This window comes from Cornus florida, unplaced genomic scaffold (genome assembly GCF_030987335.1).
Source record: "Cornus florida cultivar Cherokee Brave unplaced genomic scaffold, ASM3098733v1 CherokeeBrave_3.0.0_Hap2_Chr07, whole genome shotgun sequence".
NCBI classification, from domain to species: Eukaryota; Viridiplantae; Streptophyta; class Magnoliopsida; order Cornales; family Cornaceae; genus Cornus; species Cornus florida.
The window spans coordinates 8,648,951-8,665,771 of NW_026775577.1; the positions used below are offsets into that span (position 1 = coordinate 8,648,951).

General features: G+C 33.4%; 3 protein-coding genes and 1 non-coding gene across 5 annotated transcripts; all 4 read left to right on the forward strand.

Moving 5' to 3' along the window:
- The first annotated feature begins 367 nt into the window (after positions 1-367).
- LOC132316023 (cytosolic sulfotransferase 5-like) lies at positions 368-1,976 on the forward strand. The gene has a single exon (XM_059814506.1). It carries the CDS (start codon positions 433-435, stop codon positions 1,354-1,356), a length of 924 nt encoding a protein of 307 aa, XP_059670489.1. The 5' UTR covers positions 368-432; the 3' UTR covers positions 1,357-1,976.
- A 1,976-nt stretch (positions 1,977-3,952) lies between these two features.
- On the forward strand, positions 3,953-5,348 carry LOC132316022 (cytosolic sulfotransferase 3-like). Of its 2 annotated transcripts, XM_059814505.1 has the most exons (2): positions 3,953-4,469; positions 4,560-5,348. In XM_059814505.1, the coding sequence occupies exons 1-2, from the start codon at positions 4,205-4,207 to the stop codon at positions 5,177-5,179; spliced, it is 885 nt and encodes a 294-aa protein (XP_059670488.1). In that variant the 5' UTR covers positions 3,953-4,204; the 3' UTR covers positions 5,180-5,348. The 2 variants fall into 2 exon arrangements, with proteins under 2 accessions (XP_059670488.1, XP_059670487.1); XM_059814504.1 differs by having other exon boundaries at positions 3,953-5,343.
- Positions 5,349-7,525: 2,177 nt separating this feature from the next.
- LOC132316024 (vegetative cell wall protein gp1) lies at positions 7,526-9,297 on the forward strand. Its single transcript, XM_059814508.1, has 2 exons — positions 7,526-8,042; positions 8,170-9,297. The coding sequence occupies exons 1-2, from the start codon at positions 7,877-7,879 to the stop codon at positions 9,075-9,077; spliced, it is 1,074 nt and encodes a 357-aa protein (XP_059670491.1). The 5' UTR covers positions 7,526-7,876; the 3' UTR covers positions 9,078-9,297.
- Positions 9,298-10,184: 887 nt separating this feature from the next.
- On the forward strand, positions 10,185-10,257 carry TRNAV-UAC (transfer RNA valine (anticodon UAC)). The gene has a single exon. It is a non-coding gene; the product is annotated as a tRNA-Val (tRNA).
- The last annotated feature ends 6,564 nt before the right edge of the window (positions 10,258-16,821 follow it).

A 16,821-nucleotide genomic window follows, 5' to 3' on the forward strand; every position in this document is an offset into this window, starting at 1 on the left:
AAACCTCTATGTTTCCAACATAAACAACATTTCCTACAAACCCATCGGTTAGAACCAATCTAACCTGGAAACTGAGATCTAATGTGTGCCTCACTGAGCCTTTGTTGGGGCTACTGACCCAATCAAACCTGGAATGTCGTCACACCATATGATTCAACATTTAGCATTAATGTGCACCGCATGTGGGATCTGTCAATTAAAATATACTATTTTTGTGCAAGTATTATAAAATATGCATGTCAGATGTTGTCATTGCAAAGGTCATCTATTTGCAATTATTGATACTCAATGATAATTGCAAATAGATTTTTTAGTATAAAATATGTTGCGAAGGCAATGGATGGTCTATCTTCACTTGCAATGGCAACTCCCATTTCAGAAAATATTTACTCTCCTTCTACCTTATTTGGTGACCTCCCTAAGGAGGAATGCATGGGATTTGATCTCTACCAATGGGAAGGCTTCTGGTACTACCTTCCAAACCTTGCAGGTGCCATAAGATCTCGTTCGAGCTTCCAGGCACGTGATGAGGACGTTATCTTGGCGTCCTCTATGAAGACTGGCACCACCTGGCTCAAGGCTCTGATACCATGCATAATGCACCCTAATGTTCGTAGTATTGGTGATGGTGATGGTGATGGTGATGGTGATGGTGATGACGATGATGATTCTGATCCGTTGCTCAAAAACCATCCAAACGCGCTCATCCCATCTTTAGAAGTCCATATCTTTGCAGAGAACTATACTTACAACATCTCAGCTATGCCATCCCCTAGACTCTTCCGAACTCATGCGCCTTGCACAATGCTACCGGAGTCCATCAAGACTTCCGGCTGCAAGATTGTGTACATCACTCGAAACCCCAAGGACACATTTGTGTCAGCATGGCACTTCATGAACACAAAGAGGATGCCAGGAGAAGGGACATTCCCTATAGGTGAGAGTTTTGAGAAATTCTGCAGAGGGGTTCATCTCTACGGGCCCTTTCATGACCATGTCCTAGGGTATTGGAAGGAGAGCATGATGAGGCCTGAGAAGATACTATTCTTGAGATACGAGGATGTGAAGAGAGACACAAGAGGGCAAGTGAAGAAATTGGCTTCATTTCTTGGAAGACCTTTTGCCAAAGAGGAAGAGGTTGAGAAGATAGTATGGATGTGTAGTTTAGAAAGGTTGAAGAACTTGGAAGTGAACAGAAATGGTGTGGACCCTTTTGTTGGGATGTTGAAGAGTGCTTATTTCAGGCTTGGTGTTGTTGGGGATTGGAAGAATAGCTTATCCAAGGAGATGGAGGAGCAACTTGACGAAATCACGCGCCAAAAGATGGAAGGCTCTGGTTTAGATCTTTTAATTTAGTAGTTTTCTTGCATCTTTTAATTTAGTTTGGAGCTATTGTTAATTTTTCTTGTATTTGTCCACTTGTCCTAGTACAAATTTAGAGAAGTTTCTCACCTCATGAAACTTCTCTAGTAAATTTTTTTTTTTTTTTTCATCCACACCCTTTTGGTTGAGAGGGAGATCCCCTGTTTTATGTGCATGCCTCCAAGTCTATGATTGGAGGAGTCGATCCGTACTGATCCCTGTGCTGGAGTAGGTATTCAAAGCTAATATAAGGCAAAAGATAGAAACTAAACGGAAACCAATCCCGACCTCTATCTTCAGCAACTATCAATTCACCAAAGACGACGACTTCTGCTTCTGCCTTATTTGATGACCTCCTAAAGAAAAATTTAAGTTGATCTCTATCAATGTGTGTTGGCTGATTGATGGGCACCTTGGTTTTGATTGCTTGTAGTCACCATCTTGATTGATCTTCTTCAGAGTTTGTTTTTCCGTCAATAAGCTTCACACCCAGTTTGTTCTTGATCGAAATCAAGCTTTGATACCACTTATGTTGGTGTAGGAATGAAAGAGTCAACAAATATTATTATTCTTGTATTTAATTCTTTGTTGTGTTGATATATCTTAACAACAAATCCCTTATACTATATATACTATTTTCTCAAAGACCTTTAAACTTTTCAAAACAATTCTCAACCAGACATATGATACATGCACTCACTTGATACATGTACACTAACAAATACATAAATAAACGCAAAATGCATAATGAACATGGCATTAAATTAATTTTAACAATGGGAAGGCTTTTGGTATGCACTTCCACACCTTGTAGCTGCCATGGCAGCACGATTGAGCTTCAAGGCACGTTTGTGGTTTTGTTGAAATTTTTTTTTTTTTTTTTTTTTTTTTTTCAGTAAAATATATATATTTTTCATTTTTACTTTTTTGGTGCTTGTCAAAGGTCTAGATTGAGTTTGAGGTCGAGTACGTCTATCGGGCTGGACGTGAAAAATAACTTGTAAAAATTAATGGTAAGTTATTTTTATTAGATTTTAATTTTTTTTTCTTAGTAAATATTTTAGGACAACCAAACGCCATAAAATTAAAAAATCTAAAAAATATTTTAAATCCAAACACACAGAGCCTTCATTTAAGAATTTATATGACATTATATCTGTTCAGATGCAGTATCCAAGATCAGTATGATGATTGTATAAAACTTATCTGATGTACGAATAGATAAAAAGGTTAACTGTGTTTTACACTAAAAAAACATAATCCTAAATGGTCACTCCTTCATTTGCTTTCTTATGTTCAACACTAGCAGTTGTTGTTGATGTTGATCCTAGTATAATTTCAACATATTCAGAATACTTGACAAGAACAAATCACATGAATTGGTTGTATCTTGCTGGACTCAACAAGAAAAAAATGCTTCTGAAATCAGGACCTGTTTGGTTTCCTGGAAAATTATTTCCTAGTCAAGATCCAAATGGTTATTACTTCCAATGCTAGTATGAATCACCTTGGGAAGTCACAGGACTTGTTACCCTCTTGGTTTTTATTTTTTAATTATTATTTAAAAAAAAAAAAAAAAAATTCCAATGCCACAACTCATAATTAATCTCTTCCACCTCCTCATCTATACCATCACCCTCAAGAGACATCCCAAGAACTCAGCCTACCTCTTGAAATAAGTCTATGGATAATTCTTTTGCTTTTTGTAAACGATAAAGACATTGTCTTGGATCTCTCCAAGCTCTTCTTCTGGTATCCAACTCATCCTTATTAGGTGCATTATGCATATAGGTTTTTCCGTAGTTGCCAGTTTTGCTTCCAAAGTTGAGGAAGAAGTGCTGATGAGACAAGTGACAACTTCTCAAGGCAATGGTTATGGCAGAAAATAATTTTTGTAGAGGTATAATAAAATCTTCGTCAAGTCTGCATTATTATTAATGAAAGTAGTTTTTCTGATTCTATTTCTAAGAACAATTTGTTCTTGGACAATAGAAGTAATGAAAATTCTTAGAAAATCCGTTTACTTCAATAATGCACCATAATGCTCGTAGAATTGGCTATGGTGATGGTTATGATGATGATGATTCTGATCCTTTGGTCAAAATCATCCAAATGCACTCATCTCATCTTTAGAAATCAAAATCTTTATATAGAGAACTCTGCTTACAACATCTCAGATATGCCTTCTCCTAGATTCTTTCGAACTCTTGTGCCTTATACAATGCTACCGGCTTCCATCAAGAGTTCCAGCTGAAAGATTGTGTACATCACTCGAGATCCTAAGGACACGTACATTTGTATCACAAGGAGGATGCCAGGAGAAGGTTCCCTATGGGTGAGAGTTTTGAGACATTCTGCAAAGGGGTTCTTGGAAGGAGAGCATGATGAAACCTGAGAAGATTCTATTCTTGAGATGTGAAGATATGAAGAGAGACACTTGAAATGTGACTTTAAAGTAAAAGCAGTTACTCTCAAACTCAAAGAATTTATGCTAAATTGATACCAAAATTTTCAAATGTGGCCCCTGCCATCACTTTATCTTAGTAAGACTTGCTGAAACTATTATTGTTCAATTCAATCACAATGAAGTTTACCATCACTGTATTGAGTAGAATTTAGTAATAAGCAATTCAATGGTTGTTGAGAAAAGGGGCTCTTTGCCCCCACTCTAACCTGGAAAATGAGACCTAATGATTCACCCTTTAGTCAGTGTTCCCCACTATCTTATGCAATTATTGGAACTTTAATAATCAACCCATATTGATGCCTTTGCTGTATAAGGTATTCAAAGTTAATATATAAACTAAAAGGAAACCAATCCCAACCTGTATCTTCACTTGCAATGGCAACTATCAATCCACCAAAGACTACTTCCACTTCTGCTTTATTTGATGACCTCCCTACAGAGAAATGGATAAATCTTGCTAATCTCTATCAATGGAAAGGCTTCTGGTATCGACGTCCACACCTTGAAGCTGTCATGGAAGCTCGATCCAGCTTCAAGGCACGTGATGAAGACGTTATCCTGGCATCCTCTATGAAGACCGGCACAACATGGCTCAAGGCTCTCATACCATCCATCATGGACCCTAATGCTAGAATAGTTGGTGAGACTAATAGTGATGATAATTCTGACCCTTTAGTCCAAAATTTTCCCAATGTACTAATCCCATCTTTTGAAATCCAAATATTTGCAGAAAACTCCACCTACAATATCTTAGACATGCCTTCTCCTAGACTCTTTAGAACTCACATGCCCTACGCAATGCTACCGGATTCCATCAAGACCTCAGGCTGCAAGATTGTGTACATCACTCGAGATCCCAAGGACACTGTCCTGTCACTGTGGCACTTCATGAACTCAATTAGGAAGCCAGAGGAAAGGCCATTTCCCTTGAATGAGTTTTTTGAGAGCTTTTGCAAAGGGCTTCATCCCTTTGGGCCTTTTCATGACCATGTACTTGGTTATTGGAAGGAGAGTATGATGAGGCCTGAGAAGATACTTTTCTTGAGATATGAAGATATGAAGAGAGACACAAGTGGTCAAGTGAAGAAGTTGGCTTCTTTTCTTGGAAGGCCTTTTGCAAAAGAGGAAGAAGTTGCTAAAGTAGTGTGGATGTGCAGCTTTGAAAGGCTCAAAAACTTGGAAGTCAACAAAAATGGGGTAGAACCTGATGCTGGGTTTCCTAAGAGTGCATATTTCAGGCTTGGTGTTGTTGGGGATTGGAAGAACAGCTTATCTATGGAGATGAAGAAGCAGCTTGATGAGATTACTTGTAACAAGCTTGAAGGCTCTGGTTTAGATCTTTTAAATTAGTTAGTGGTTATTGTTTGTCTTGCATATTGTACTGGACCTACTACTAGAAAATAAAATTACAAAAATGTTTCGCACATATAGTGCAACCCATATCTAAATTATAACCACCACCAATTTTTATTTTTATTTTTATTTTGTTAACCACCATCTGCTCTAAACGATGAAGTTCTTACAGGGAGTGTCACATTAATATTTATATCCTCTAACACACCCCTCATGTGTGTCCTTCTTTTTGGTTCAACATGTGTTTCAATTTTAATTATCAGTGACATTTGTCTCTGGTACCATGTTAACCACCATCTTTAAAAACTTAAGCTCATAAAGAGGGTGTCACATTAATATTTATATCCTCCAACATTTTTGACAAAAACTAGTGGCATCTTCAACTACTTGGGTTAATTTAAAAACTTTCCACGGGTACTTGATCCCAAGGATTTTTTTATTTTTATTTTTCTTATTAACAAAGAAAATTATTGCATAGAGTATTGTTGAGTTTCATTACCATGAATGCCTTCCCATAGTTTTATCATTGGTAAACCTCTAAAATGGGTGTTTTTGAATTGCTGAGCCAAAGCTTGTTTGGATGGTGGTCAATAGTGAAAACAACTAAAGATGGCCATTTAGTCCAGTGGAACTAGGAAGAGGTGGGAAATGAAAACATGGTCATGAAAAAGTACCTCACTTTATTGAGCTTAGGTCAGTGAGACCTAAAATTGGGGCCTCTAAAACCCAAGAATATAGGGCATTGTAGGGGCTATTATGGAAAATTGAACCTGGAATTACATAGCTGAGTTAAGTCCATTTTTTGTTTTTTGCTTTGGTTGGGTCCTATTCTGGGAAATTGCTCTACTTAGAGATAAGTTAGGTTCTGTTTTGGTTTCTTCCAATCATCACACTTCATGTTTCTAGTGAGCAGTCACACACCCCTTTCCTTACTGCCATACTGCCCTTAAACCCATCCCTCCATAGAGAAAGAGAGAGAGAATCTTGATATAAAATCGGACGGCATTATTTCAACGACTATAGATTTGGAGCCAAACAGGTATCACCGCATGTTAGATTGCATTAGCTGGGGAGGTAGAAGAAATATTGAGATGATTCCTTTTCAATGTGAACTAGACACATGTCCTGTATCCCCACGTACATATGACTCACTTTGGACACTTCTCATCGACTGTGAGTCCGATCGAGCTACGCGTTGTATTGCATTATTGCAGAGGATCCTTACTCTATAGAGACCACCCATGTTTCTACTTTGTAACATTGGAACATTCATGATTTGACAAGCAGACATAACATTAAAGAGTCTCTATAACTCATCCCGTGATGAGACATAGACCCGTGAAGAGAGAGAGAACCTCTGTTGAGACAAAACCATCACTTTTAGCATCTTTAATTAACTGAAGACCTTTTTTTTTTTTTTTTTTCATTATCACAACTGTTTTACTAAGAATATTTACAACGTTTGGAATTACATTTGTTGCAGTAGAATGTCTTCATCTGACCCAAAGATAAACTTAGGACTGTCAAAAAGTCTGAAAATCTCTCTGGGTTGATAGCCAAGTGGTGAAAATTAAATAATAGTATATATTCATATGTGCACAAAATATTTAACTTGGACACAAATATGTGGTGTTGATTTCACTTAAGAATTTGTAATAATTGGTGCACTGAAAACAATATATCTATTCACATGCAATATCCAAGATGAGTATGATGACTGTATAGAACTTGTATGATTGACATATTGATAGAAAGCAGAAATTTCTTGACATTAAGCACAAATCACATCACTTGGTTGTATCTTGCTAGCCTTAACAAGAAGAAAGTTTTTTCTGAAATCAGGACCAGTTCGGTTGCCTAGAAAATTTGAAATCTAATTTCTTGTCAAGATCCAAATTGGTTAAATAGGACAGTCTCATTGCTATTTGCTACACCATTATGATACTGATACTTATTTTAAGGGGTGCGAATGGTTTAGGTGCCATTGTAGGATTTGGGAGGGGTCAGATGTATGCAATCTTACTTCTGTTGTAAAGAGACTTTTAAATTTCAAACTCGTGACCTCTAAATCACAACGGAGCAACATTGCCGTTGCGCCACGGACTATCCTCGAGAACATGTTAAACACTATCTTAGGATATAACACATATCAAGTGTCTCATGAAAAAACATTACAACTGTGTAAAGCAAACATATGGCATGACCATGCATGCAAACCACCACCTCCAATTCAGTTATTATAAATCATAAGAGTCATAGCTCATGAAATATGTGGCCACTAGCTATATGGATCTCGTGAACCAACAGCTCTTCTAGCCAATTCTACATCAAGAAACAACAAACTCAATAAAGTTAAATAACAAAGAACAGCAAAGCAGAGCCAATCACTCTCGATCTCTATCATCTTTCCATCTCAAGATTTCCTTCTTTTTGTGTGTTTGGTTGCAAGGAAATGAATCTACATTCACTGCTTATAGTTTACAGTTGACAGGTTTGTGCATGAATGACATAAAGAGGCTTAGCCCCTTGTTTCATTTCACATTATAAATTAAAGAAACCTTATCTTTTCTATCTTAGACAACTAGGAATGACACAATAATACATTCTAGTACAGAAACACACACTTGATATATATATATATAAGCCAATCCACCTAGTCATTGTTAATCATATTGGAGAGATCGAAGTTTCGAAATGTCTTGGTTCCTGACTATCATCATTCTCAGCTTCATCACATTTCATAATCTGGCAGACGCTAAACATGAGAAGAAGCAGCTTCCATCTGCAGTTGTTGTTGGCACTGTTTATTGTGACACATGCTTCATGGAGCAATTCTCAAAGACTAGCCACTTCATTTCAGGTTCATTTCAACACTAGTGAATTTAATTTGTTCTCTTTATATATATATATGCACACACACATATATCAATACTAATTTTCAATTGAGAGGGCTAAAATATGTTCATTGTCGGGAAAATTGTGCTTAGGTGCATCGGTTGCAGTAGAATGTGGAGGAGACACAAGTTCAAGAACAAGTTTCCGCGAGGAAGTGAAAACAAATGAGCATGGAGAATTCAAAGTTCATCTACCCTTTTCAGTTAGCAAACATGTCAAGAAGATTAAGCAATGTTCGGTGAAGTTGATCAGCAGCAATGAGCCCTACTGTGCTGTGGCATCAACAGCAACTTCGTCTTCGCTCCATTTGAAGTCGAAAAAACAAGGAACTCACATTTTCTCAGCAGGGTTTTTCACATTCAAGCCTCTAACACAGCCAGACCTATGCAACCAAAAACCAAGTATAAAAAATTCCAAGGAATTCAATTCCATGAAACCTTTTGTCCCAACTCCTCCTATTACAACATTTCCACCCACAATTCAAGACCCTCCAACACCAGTTATACCACCCATTGATCTGCCTACGCTTCCACCACTGCCACTACTCCCTCCTCTGCCACCACTTCCTGGATTTTCAGATCTCCCAATCCCAACAGTGCCTAAAAAGCCAACACTTTCAAAAACCACAAACAATTTAAAAAAATCTCAATTTTTAGATCAAAAGGAAATCTCCTCAGACTTTTTACCAACCATACCTCTCTTTCCTTCACCACCGGTTTTTGGAATTCCGAATCCATTTCAGCCGCCTTCACTACTTCCTCCTAACCCTTTCCAGCCACCACCTTCCTTGATTCCTCCCAACCCTTTTCAGCCACAGCCACCACCTTCAATATTTCCTCCCAACCCTTTTCAGCCCCCATCTTCACCGCCTACTTTCAATTTGCCACCATTACCGGGCTTGACTCCATCATCACCGCCGCCACCACCACCCTTCACAATTCCTCTCCCTCCATTCCCATTTCAACCATCCCCTGGCTTCCCTGGTGTTCCACCAGCTTAAAGCCTTTCCTTGATTAATATATAATTATCTAGTCATGTATAATTTTATGAGAATAACTGTCAGATGTAGCTCAATTCTACCTTTTTTTTTTTTTTTTTTTTTTTTTTGGGTTTTCATAATGATAATATGGTCATGGCCTTATTTTGGCAGAACAATGGGGTTGACTGGAACACGTAATGTGAATGTTAAGTATCAATGAGAATTGCAGGATATTAAATCATTTGTATTTGAAATAAAGCTGAAGCTCCAAAAATGCAACAATCATTTTTCAGCAGAAAATTCACTCTGAGACGGTTATGCAACAGTCACTTCATTAAGAAAACTAATATAGCTTATTAATTCAGCTGTCCCTTAGAAGCTAACTGTTAAATATTAGTCTTCTCTATTTCAATATGCACCCTCCATGTTTAAGCCAAGATTATAGCTTAATCTTCTTTTCTTCAAAGATCAATACTTTGATAGTACCTCATTGGAGTGGCAGCATAACAAATTGCAAGTTTTGTTTTATTGTTATGACAATAAGAACGCAGTCAAGAAACACGACAGTAACCACACTCCACACAAAGAAAATAAAGATTTATATAGTTCGGCGTAAAAACTACATCCATGAAAAAGAACCCATGTAAGACAGGAGGTTGCAACTTTCAACTCCCAAACCCTCTTTCTTTGTCACTCTTTAAATTGTGTCTCTAAGTGTTTTCTCATAGCATATCCTAAATCTTAATCTTCTGAATTACGAGAGTTCTCAAAGTAGTAAGAAAAAGATCGGTCAAAAAGTAAAAATTGAGAGGCAAGGGATTTGAGCCCAAACAAAATTAGAGCCACGACTTCACATTTAACATGGCCAAAAATAATATTCGCCCATCATTTTGTTAACCAGTGCAAAACTATCAAAACCCAAAAAGGAGAACTGGTTACAGTACATTAAATTGGCCTTTGTCAGAACTTAAAACTTTCATCATGGGCTTTAATCAATCAATTCAAACAGGCCATGTGGTATTGACAACATTGTTACATTGGACTCTTTTGACAAAAATGAACATATCCAATTTTTAATGTATAGCTGGTTATGAACTTATGATTAATTCATTCTAATATGACCAAGCGGTTGCTGTGGTGTAGTGGTTATCACGTTAGTCTTACACACTAAAGGTCCCCAGTTCGATCCTGGGCAGCAACAGGCCTTTCTTTCTTTTTTTTATTGAATAATTAACTAGCAACCTTTATTTATTTTTTTTTTATTGTTTTGCTACAACTTATTGCCCTCTCTTTAAATCATCCACATCTTTAATTATCTTTTATTTATTCTTTTGTTGGAACCCCATTTTTTTGAACAATTTTGCTCCAACTTATGAAAAATTATTTTGTCCCGAAACAATCATCATTTTAGATGGTGATTGGCGGAGACCATATAATAATTTTTCGCGACTTATTCTCCTCTCTCTCTCTCTCTCAAATTCTCCTACTGGAATGCCATTTCTTTTCTTTAAAATAGGATAAAAATGAAAACAATAAAAAACTAGTACCTGAGCTTGGTTTTTTAATGAAACATCAAAAAGCATTGTGGATTGCTGGCTAAGAAAACTAAAAGTCTAAGAAAGTAAAAGCAGATAAAAAAGAAGCCATGTGATACATCAGCTGACAAAGGCATGGAAAAAAGAGTAAGAAAAGTTCAAAAAAGTGGGGGAGGGTGGGGTGAGGGAAGAAAAAGGACTTGACCAATTGCAAAACCAAACAAAAGTACTGGCAGTAAATTAATACCATAGGGATCACACCACTCCACCAAAGAAATAACTTTTCACATGATAGAAAGGTTTGGTAGTCTACTTATCTTTCTCATTACCTTTTTTTTACTCCTTTTGCCTTCCACTTGTGACATTCTCCCGTCCCCAAACTTCGTAACGCCTTTATTGCAGTCAAGTCATCCTACTCATTGGTTTATAGAAGAGTTCGAGAACTTGACGTGACACTGAATCGATTAAAGAATGGATCTAACTTTGATATTAATTATTAACAGGTCGAGTGATTTGCAATTCTATCAAAAAAAATTAAACTATTAGAGGAGACTTACACCTAACTCAAATATACTCATTCACCTCACCATTCGAATCCAATGTGGATCAAGTCCAACTTGTAACAGTTAGTACCATTTCCATAATTCTTGCCATACTATTAGATTTGGATATATATATATCCAAATCTAATAGTATATATATCCAAATCTAATAGTATGGCAAGAATTATGGAAATGGTACTAACTGTTACAAGTTGGACTTGATCCACATTGGATTATATATATATATATATATATATATATATCCAAATCTAATAGTATGGGTCGCGCTTTGGCAAGAATTATGGAAATGGTACTAACTGTTACAAGTTGGACTTGATCCACATTGGATTATATATATATATATATATTGGATAATTATATATATATCCAAATCTAATAGTATGGATCGCGCTTTGGCAAGAATTATGGAAATGGTACTAACTGTTACAAGTTGGACTTGATCCACATTGGATTATATATATATATATATATATATATATATATATATATATATATCCAAATCTAATAGTATGGGTCGCGCTTTGGCAAGAATTATGGAAATGGTACTACCTGTTACAAGTTGGACTTGATCCACATTGGATTATATATATATATATATTGGATAATTACCTACTAAATTTTAAATATAACTAAGATTTTAATGTTAATGAATCTACAATGGTCTCTATGTAACATTTCGTGTGTTTTTCAATATGAGAGTTGAACCTTGAATTATGACGTTCAAGTATGATAAACTAACTTGAACGTGGCTCGAAAAATTCTTCAATATTGTCATTCACCAATCTGTCAAAATGAATTTTTGGTTGCTTAGAATTTGGAGGTATTCATTGATATATATAATTTTTTTCTCTTAATTTTGTATTCATCTTCTAATTATATTAATTATTTTCTCTATGGCTTTACAAATTATAAAAGATAATAATTTTGTTGGGGGTAGATTCTCAGTAATTGAAATTAGAAAAAAGACAAGTGAAGGGCATTTATGGGATATGATATTTTAGATTGGGTCGGTTGCCCTTATTTATCAAACAAATTACTAGTATAATTTTAGGGATGAGTCTTTTATAAAAATATTAATTTTTTTTTGGAGAGTATGCCTTTATTATTAAAAAATGACAATTACGCCACATGCCTTTATTATTAAAAAAATGGAGACTAATCTCCCACAGAATTGACGATTTCACTTGAGCGTACTGGGTTGATTATACAATTATGGGTCGAGCTTAGAAAACACTTTAAAATAATTTTAAATTTTAATTTGATTAAATTATTTTTACTATATCATTTTATAAAATATATAAAAATAAATAATTTTATAAAATGATCATAACAGATACGATTGGAGGATGTCCCTCTCGTGCAAAAAACATCCACAAAGTTTCAATCTGATGCAAATAAGTTCCTCTCAAAAATTTAAACCCTAAATTTACTAAATTACTCTTACTGAACCATTTTATAAAATATATAAAAATAATAATAATTTTATAAATGACTAAAAATGACACTATTGGAGGACGCCGGCGGGCAAGTAAAGATAAATATATAAAATAAAAATAAAAGTATGAAAGAAAAGTAAAGATAAAAATAGAAAATAAAAAACAAAAATAAAGTGTAAACTAAAGAAAATAAAATTTTGCCACACTCCGAAAACCAGTGCACACTGATATTGAGATTTTTTTTTTTTTTTTTTTGGTTTAATAATGTTGGTATGAAAAAAAAAAAACAAAATAACGAAAAAAAAATTTAATAGAAAAGAATGAACTAGAATCTCAAAAAATTCAAATTCTTATTCTACATATTCTCAAAGTTTTTTTTAAAAAAATGTTTAGAAATATATATAGAGAAAAAAAGTTTCAAAAAAAAAAAATATATATATATATATAAGGTAATGTGCACATAACACCCTATACTATGAGATTAGTAACATATATACCTTCGGCATTCTTAGAAGAGTAAAAGGAAAAAACGGGTATTACAATATTAATTTATGTCAGATAGGCTATATTTGCACAATATGAAAAGATTAGGGATAACTTTTGCATACTTTTTCAAATAAGAAGTAAAAGTGCTACACGAAAAATACTTTAGGGGTGTTTTCTACACTTATCCCGTTTAATTGTAGTTGGTAAATACTTATATTATTATGCACTTGGAGCAATATATATGGTACTTACAATGTGGGGGCATTTTTATTCCCCATATATCATGCAATTTTGATTTGCAATCAGACATACATGTTTCATTGAGTAAATCATATACTTGACATAAGAAAGCACCATTTTTACCTATTTTTTATGTATCCAAAAAAAAAGAGGTTAATATTACTGTTTACTTCATATCTTCAAATTTTTTTCTTTTCCCCTTATAATGCTCAACCATATCATCCTATTTCCCCTTGAATGCATGACAATGAGTTGGCTAACACAATGACTAAGGGTATGTTTGGAATGTAATTTTTTTTTTTTTTTTTTTTGGATTTATTTTTTCTCTGTATATTATGCAAATTTGAATTGCAATAAAAAATACTCGTTTTATTGAGTAAATCAAATACTTAGACATATGATTAAGGTCCCCTCGGTAAAATTTAGTAAATATTAACAAATAATTAATAACGTGTATAAAACATTATTTTCTTCCAACTTTTTTTACCGTATTCTTTTGTTAAATGCTGAAAAATGATCAATGTCTTTTATTTTTATAACATGTATTAAGTGCATGAACCATTTAACAATATTTAAAAAGCTGAAATTTAAGAAAAAATTAAAACTGTATTGACAAGGTTTTGAAAATGTTGTAGATTAAGATAAAAATAATTTGTTGTAAAAAATAAGTATTTAACAACATATAAGTATGTACCATTTAAATTTTGGGTTGTTAATAATCATTTTTCTTGTAGTGCAAGCTTTTTCTGTGGAAGGTTTAATGGTGGTTTTCAATGATATCCTCTCTCTCATTAAGGATTGTGTGGGTTTTTCCCTTGCTTGGGTTTCTCGTTGAAGGAACGTCGTAACTCATGTGTTGAGCAAAAAGGCTCTTACAGTCAAATGTGATGATGTTGAGTTGAACATATGGTTCCAATGGTTGTTAAATCTTCTTCTCTTTTCTTGTGAATGAATTCTTTTTCCTTTTTGTCAATACACACACACACACACGCAATATACTCGAGACAAAAGAAACCGCCATTTCTACATATTTCTTATTTACTTATATAAAAATGAGTCGTGATACTCGGGCGAAAATATTAAACTAATTTGTTAAGTAGAATTTACAAAAAAAAAAAAAAAAAACAAATTAATATGACAATCATATGGTCTCACTAGTATGTCCATTAAAACAACATGAATTTTCAAAGGCAAAATTACCTTATAATACATTCTCGTATCCATCCTATCTTTGTTATGATTACTTAAGTGAAATCATCGTTTCAAAAATAACTGTAATTAAAAATCCCTTAAATTTGTTTTATAAATTTTATTAGAACACTATATCTCTCTAAATAGATGTGCAATTCAATATCCATAACTTTGTTTTTAAAATTTTTATCAAAACACTCCCCCTCTCCTTTATATATATATATATATATATATATATATAGATGTTTAAGAATATGGAAAATTATATAGATAGATGTATAAGAATATACAAAATTTTGCAAAAGTTAAAAATAAATAAATAAATAAAAACCAGCGAGGGAGCCCCTGCCCTGCCTTTTTTTATTTCTTACAAGATTTCTCCCTAAAATTCTAAATTTCTAAAAATATATGATAAAATTTTCTTGTACTTTTTAAATTCTTTTGATTCCTTATTAGAAAAAATGTTATATTCCCTTTTTTAGTTAAATCCTAATTTTGTTTTCTTTTCAAAGTACTTTCTTTTTTCTTTATTTTTTTGTTAAAGACTATGATGCATCGTTAAAGCGACTAAGTCTAATTAAATTAATGAAAAGCAATGGGCAGTTGATTTTTTTTTTTTCTTTTACTTTTTTCATAAGTACACTACACCCCTTGAAATCCTGACTTGACTTGATCAACACCCTTATACAAGAAATCAATAATAGACTAAATTGAATTAGCTCGTCAATTCCAAGTATTGTAAAATGATATATTTGTGTATCGGGAAGAAAATAAAGAATGATTTGATTATAAGATAAAGATGGATGAAGAGAGATAATATGGGTAATTGAGATTCTTGGTAATTAGGATTCTGTAAGGATAATTTTGTCTTTAAAATTTTATATTTCTAAGTATAGTACAATTATAATAACACATTACTATCGGAGTGACACATTATCATCGACTTAAGTTTTAGGTTTGAGTATTCGGTATAAGTATCATTTTTTTATACAAATAGATTAATATTAGTGTTTATTTCCATATCTTCTGTTCTTTCCCCTTTTAATACTCTACCATGTCATCCAATTTTTTTTTGGAAGATATGGCAATTAATTGGCTAACACAGTGACTAGGCTTAGTTTGGTGTATTTTTTTGTTTTTGGGTTGTTGTTTTTGTTCTTTTTATATATATATATTAATTATTTTGGGCCTAGCAGCATTATTTTGGATCGTAATAGCTGTGAGTAGTGATTTGTTTTATATACTACCGAAACATTTTATGGTTCAAAGTCAAAAAACTAATTTAATATTTACATGTTTCTGCACCCTAAGAGCAACACTATGACAATGAACAGTACTTGAAAAAGAAAATTTAACTTTCTAAAGAATTATAAAATAGCGGTTTTAAACTTAGATATTATATTTTTCAAATTTATAATTTTTTTTTACAAATTGTATTTTTTCATATCTTTCACTTTCAAAAATTTTACTTCAAATTTTATGTTATCAAACGTGTTTCCAATCACTATTAAAAACCACAACATAAACATTATATCTTTTTCGAATGAAAACAGTAACACAAAATATTTTGTGTTTCTAAGCAGGCCTTGAGCTGTGGAAGGAACATTTAGGTTGATTGTTCTCATCCCCCAATCTAATCTCTTTTATTGTTAAATAAAAAAAATCCTTCAATATTCTTATTTAATAGTATTCAATATTCTTATTTAATAGTAGTGGTCGCATATGAAACCATAAAATGACAAAATATAAACAATGATTATAACATGTATAAGGAAATAAAATAAAAATGAAAATAAAAATAAAAATAATTTCAAAGTTTTGTCTCAAAATTATACCCATACCCTAAGTCATATATAGTAGGAATGGGAGCGAATTTGAGAACAGGAGCGTAAGAGCGGCATAATTAAGTTATGAATAATGAGAATTTGAGCAAGAGTGTGCACGAAACGTAAGAGTGGGAGCGCGTTCGGAATGTGAGGGTGACACGTTGTGAAGAATTGTGTAACTTAGCCCATACCTACAACTACATATGTATTTTTAATATTTTAATAAATACATTTTTTTATTAAAAAATGTTACTACCTCCGTCTCAATTTAAGTATTCTTTGTGGGGAGTATTAACTTTTAAGGAAACAAGAAAGACATGCATTATTTGTTTAGAAAATTACTAATTTGTCCTTTTAAGTTTTGAATATTTAAGTTTAAAAATTTAAATTCAAAGGATATATATGTAAAGATGTGAAAAAGAAAATGAATTATTATTTTAGGACAGACAATATATATATATTTTTTTTCAAAATTCACTGATTTTTGC

What these genes read in the sequence shown, in the direction of transcription:
- LOC132316023 (XM_059814506.1), top strand. Translation starts at nt 433, where the DNA reads ATGGGATTTGATCTCTACCAATGGGAAGGCTTCTGGTACTACCTTCCA.
- LOC132316022 (XM_059814504.1), top strand. Translation starts at nt 4,205, where the DNA reads ATGGCAACTATCAATCCACCAAAGACTACTTCCACTTCTGCTTTATTT.
- LOC132316024 (XM_059814508.1), top strand. Translation starts at nt 7,877, where the DNA reads ATGTCTTGGTTCCTGACTATCATCATTCTCAGCTTCATCACATTTCAT. An exon ending in GACTAGCCACTTCATTTCAG is followed by an intron (nt 8,043 to 8,169) that starts GTTCATTTCAAC and finishes AATTGTGCTTAG; the next exon opens with GTGCATCGGTTGCAGTAGAA.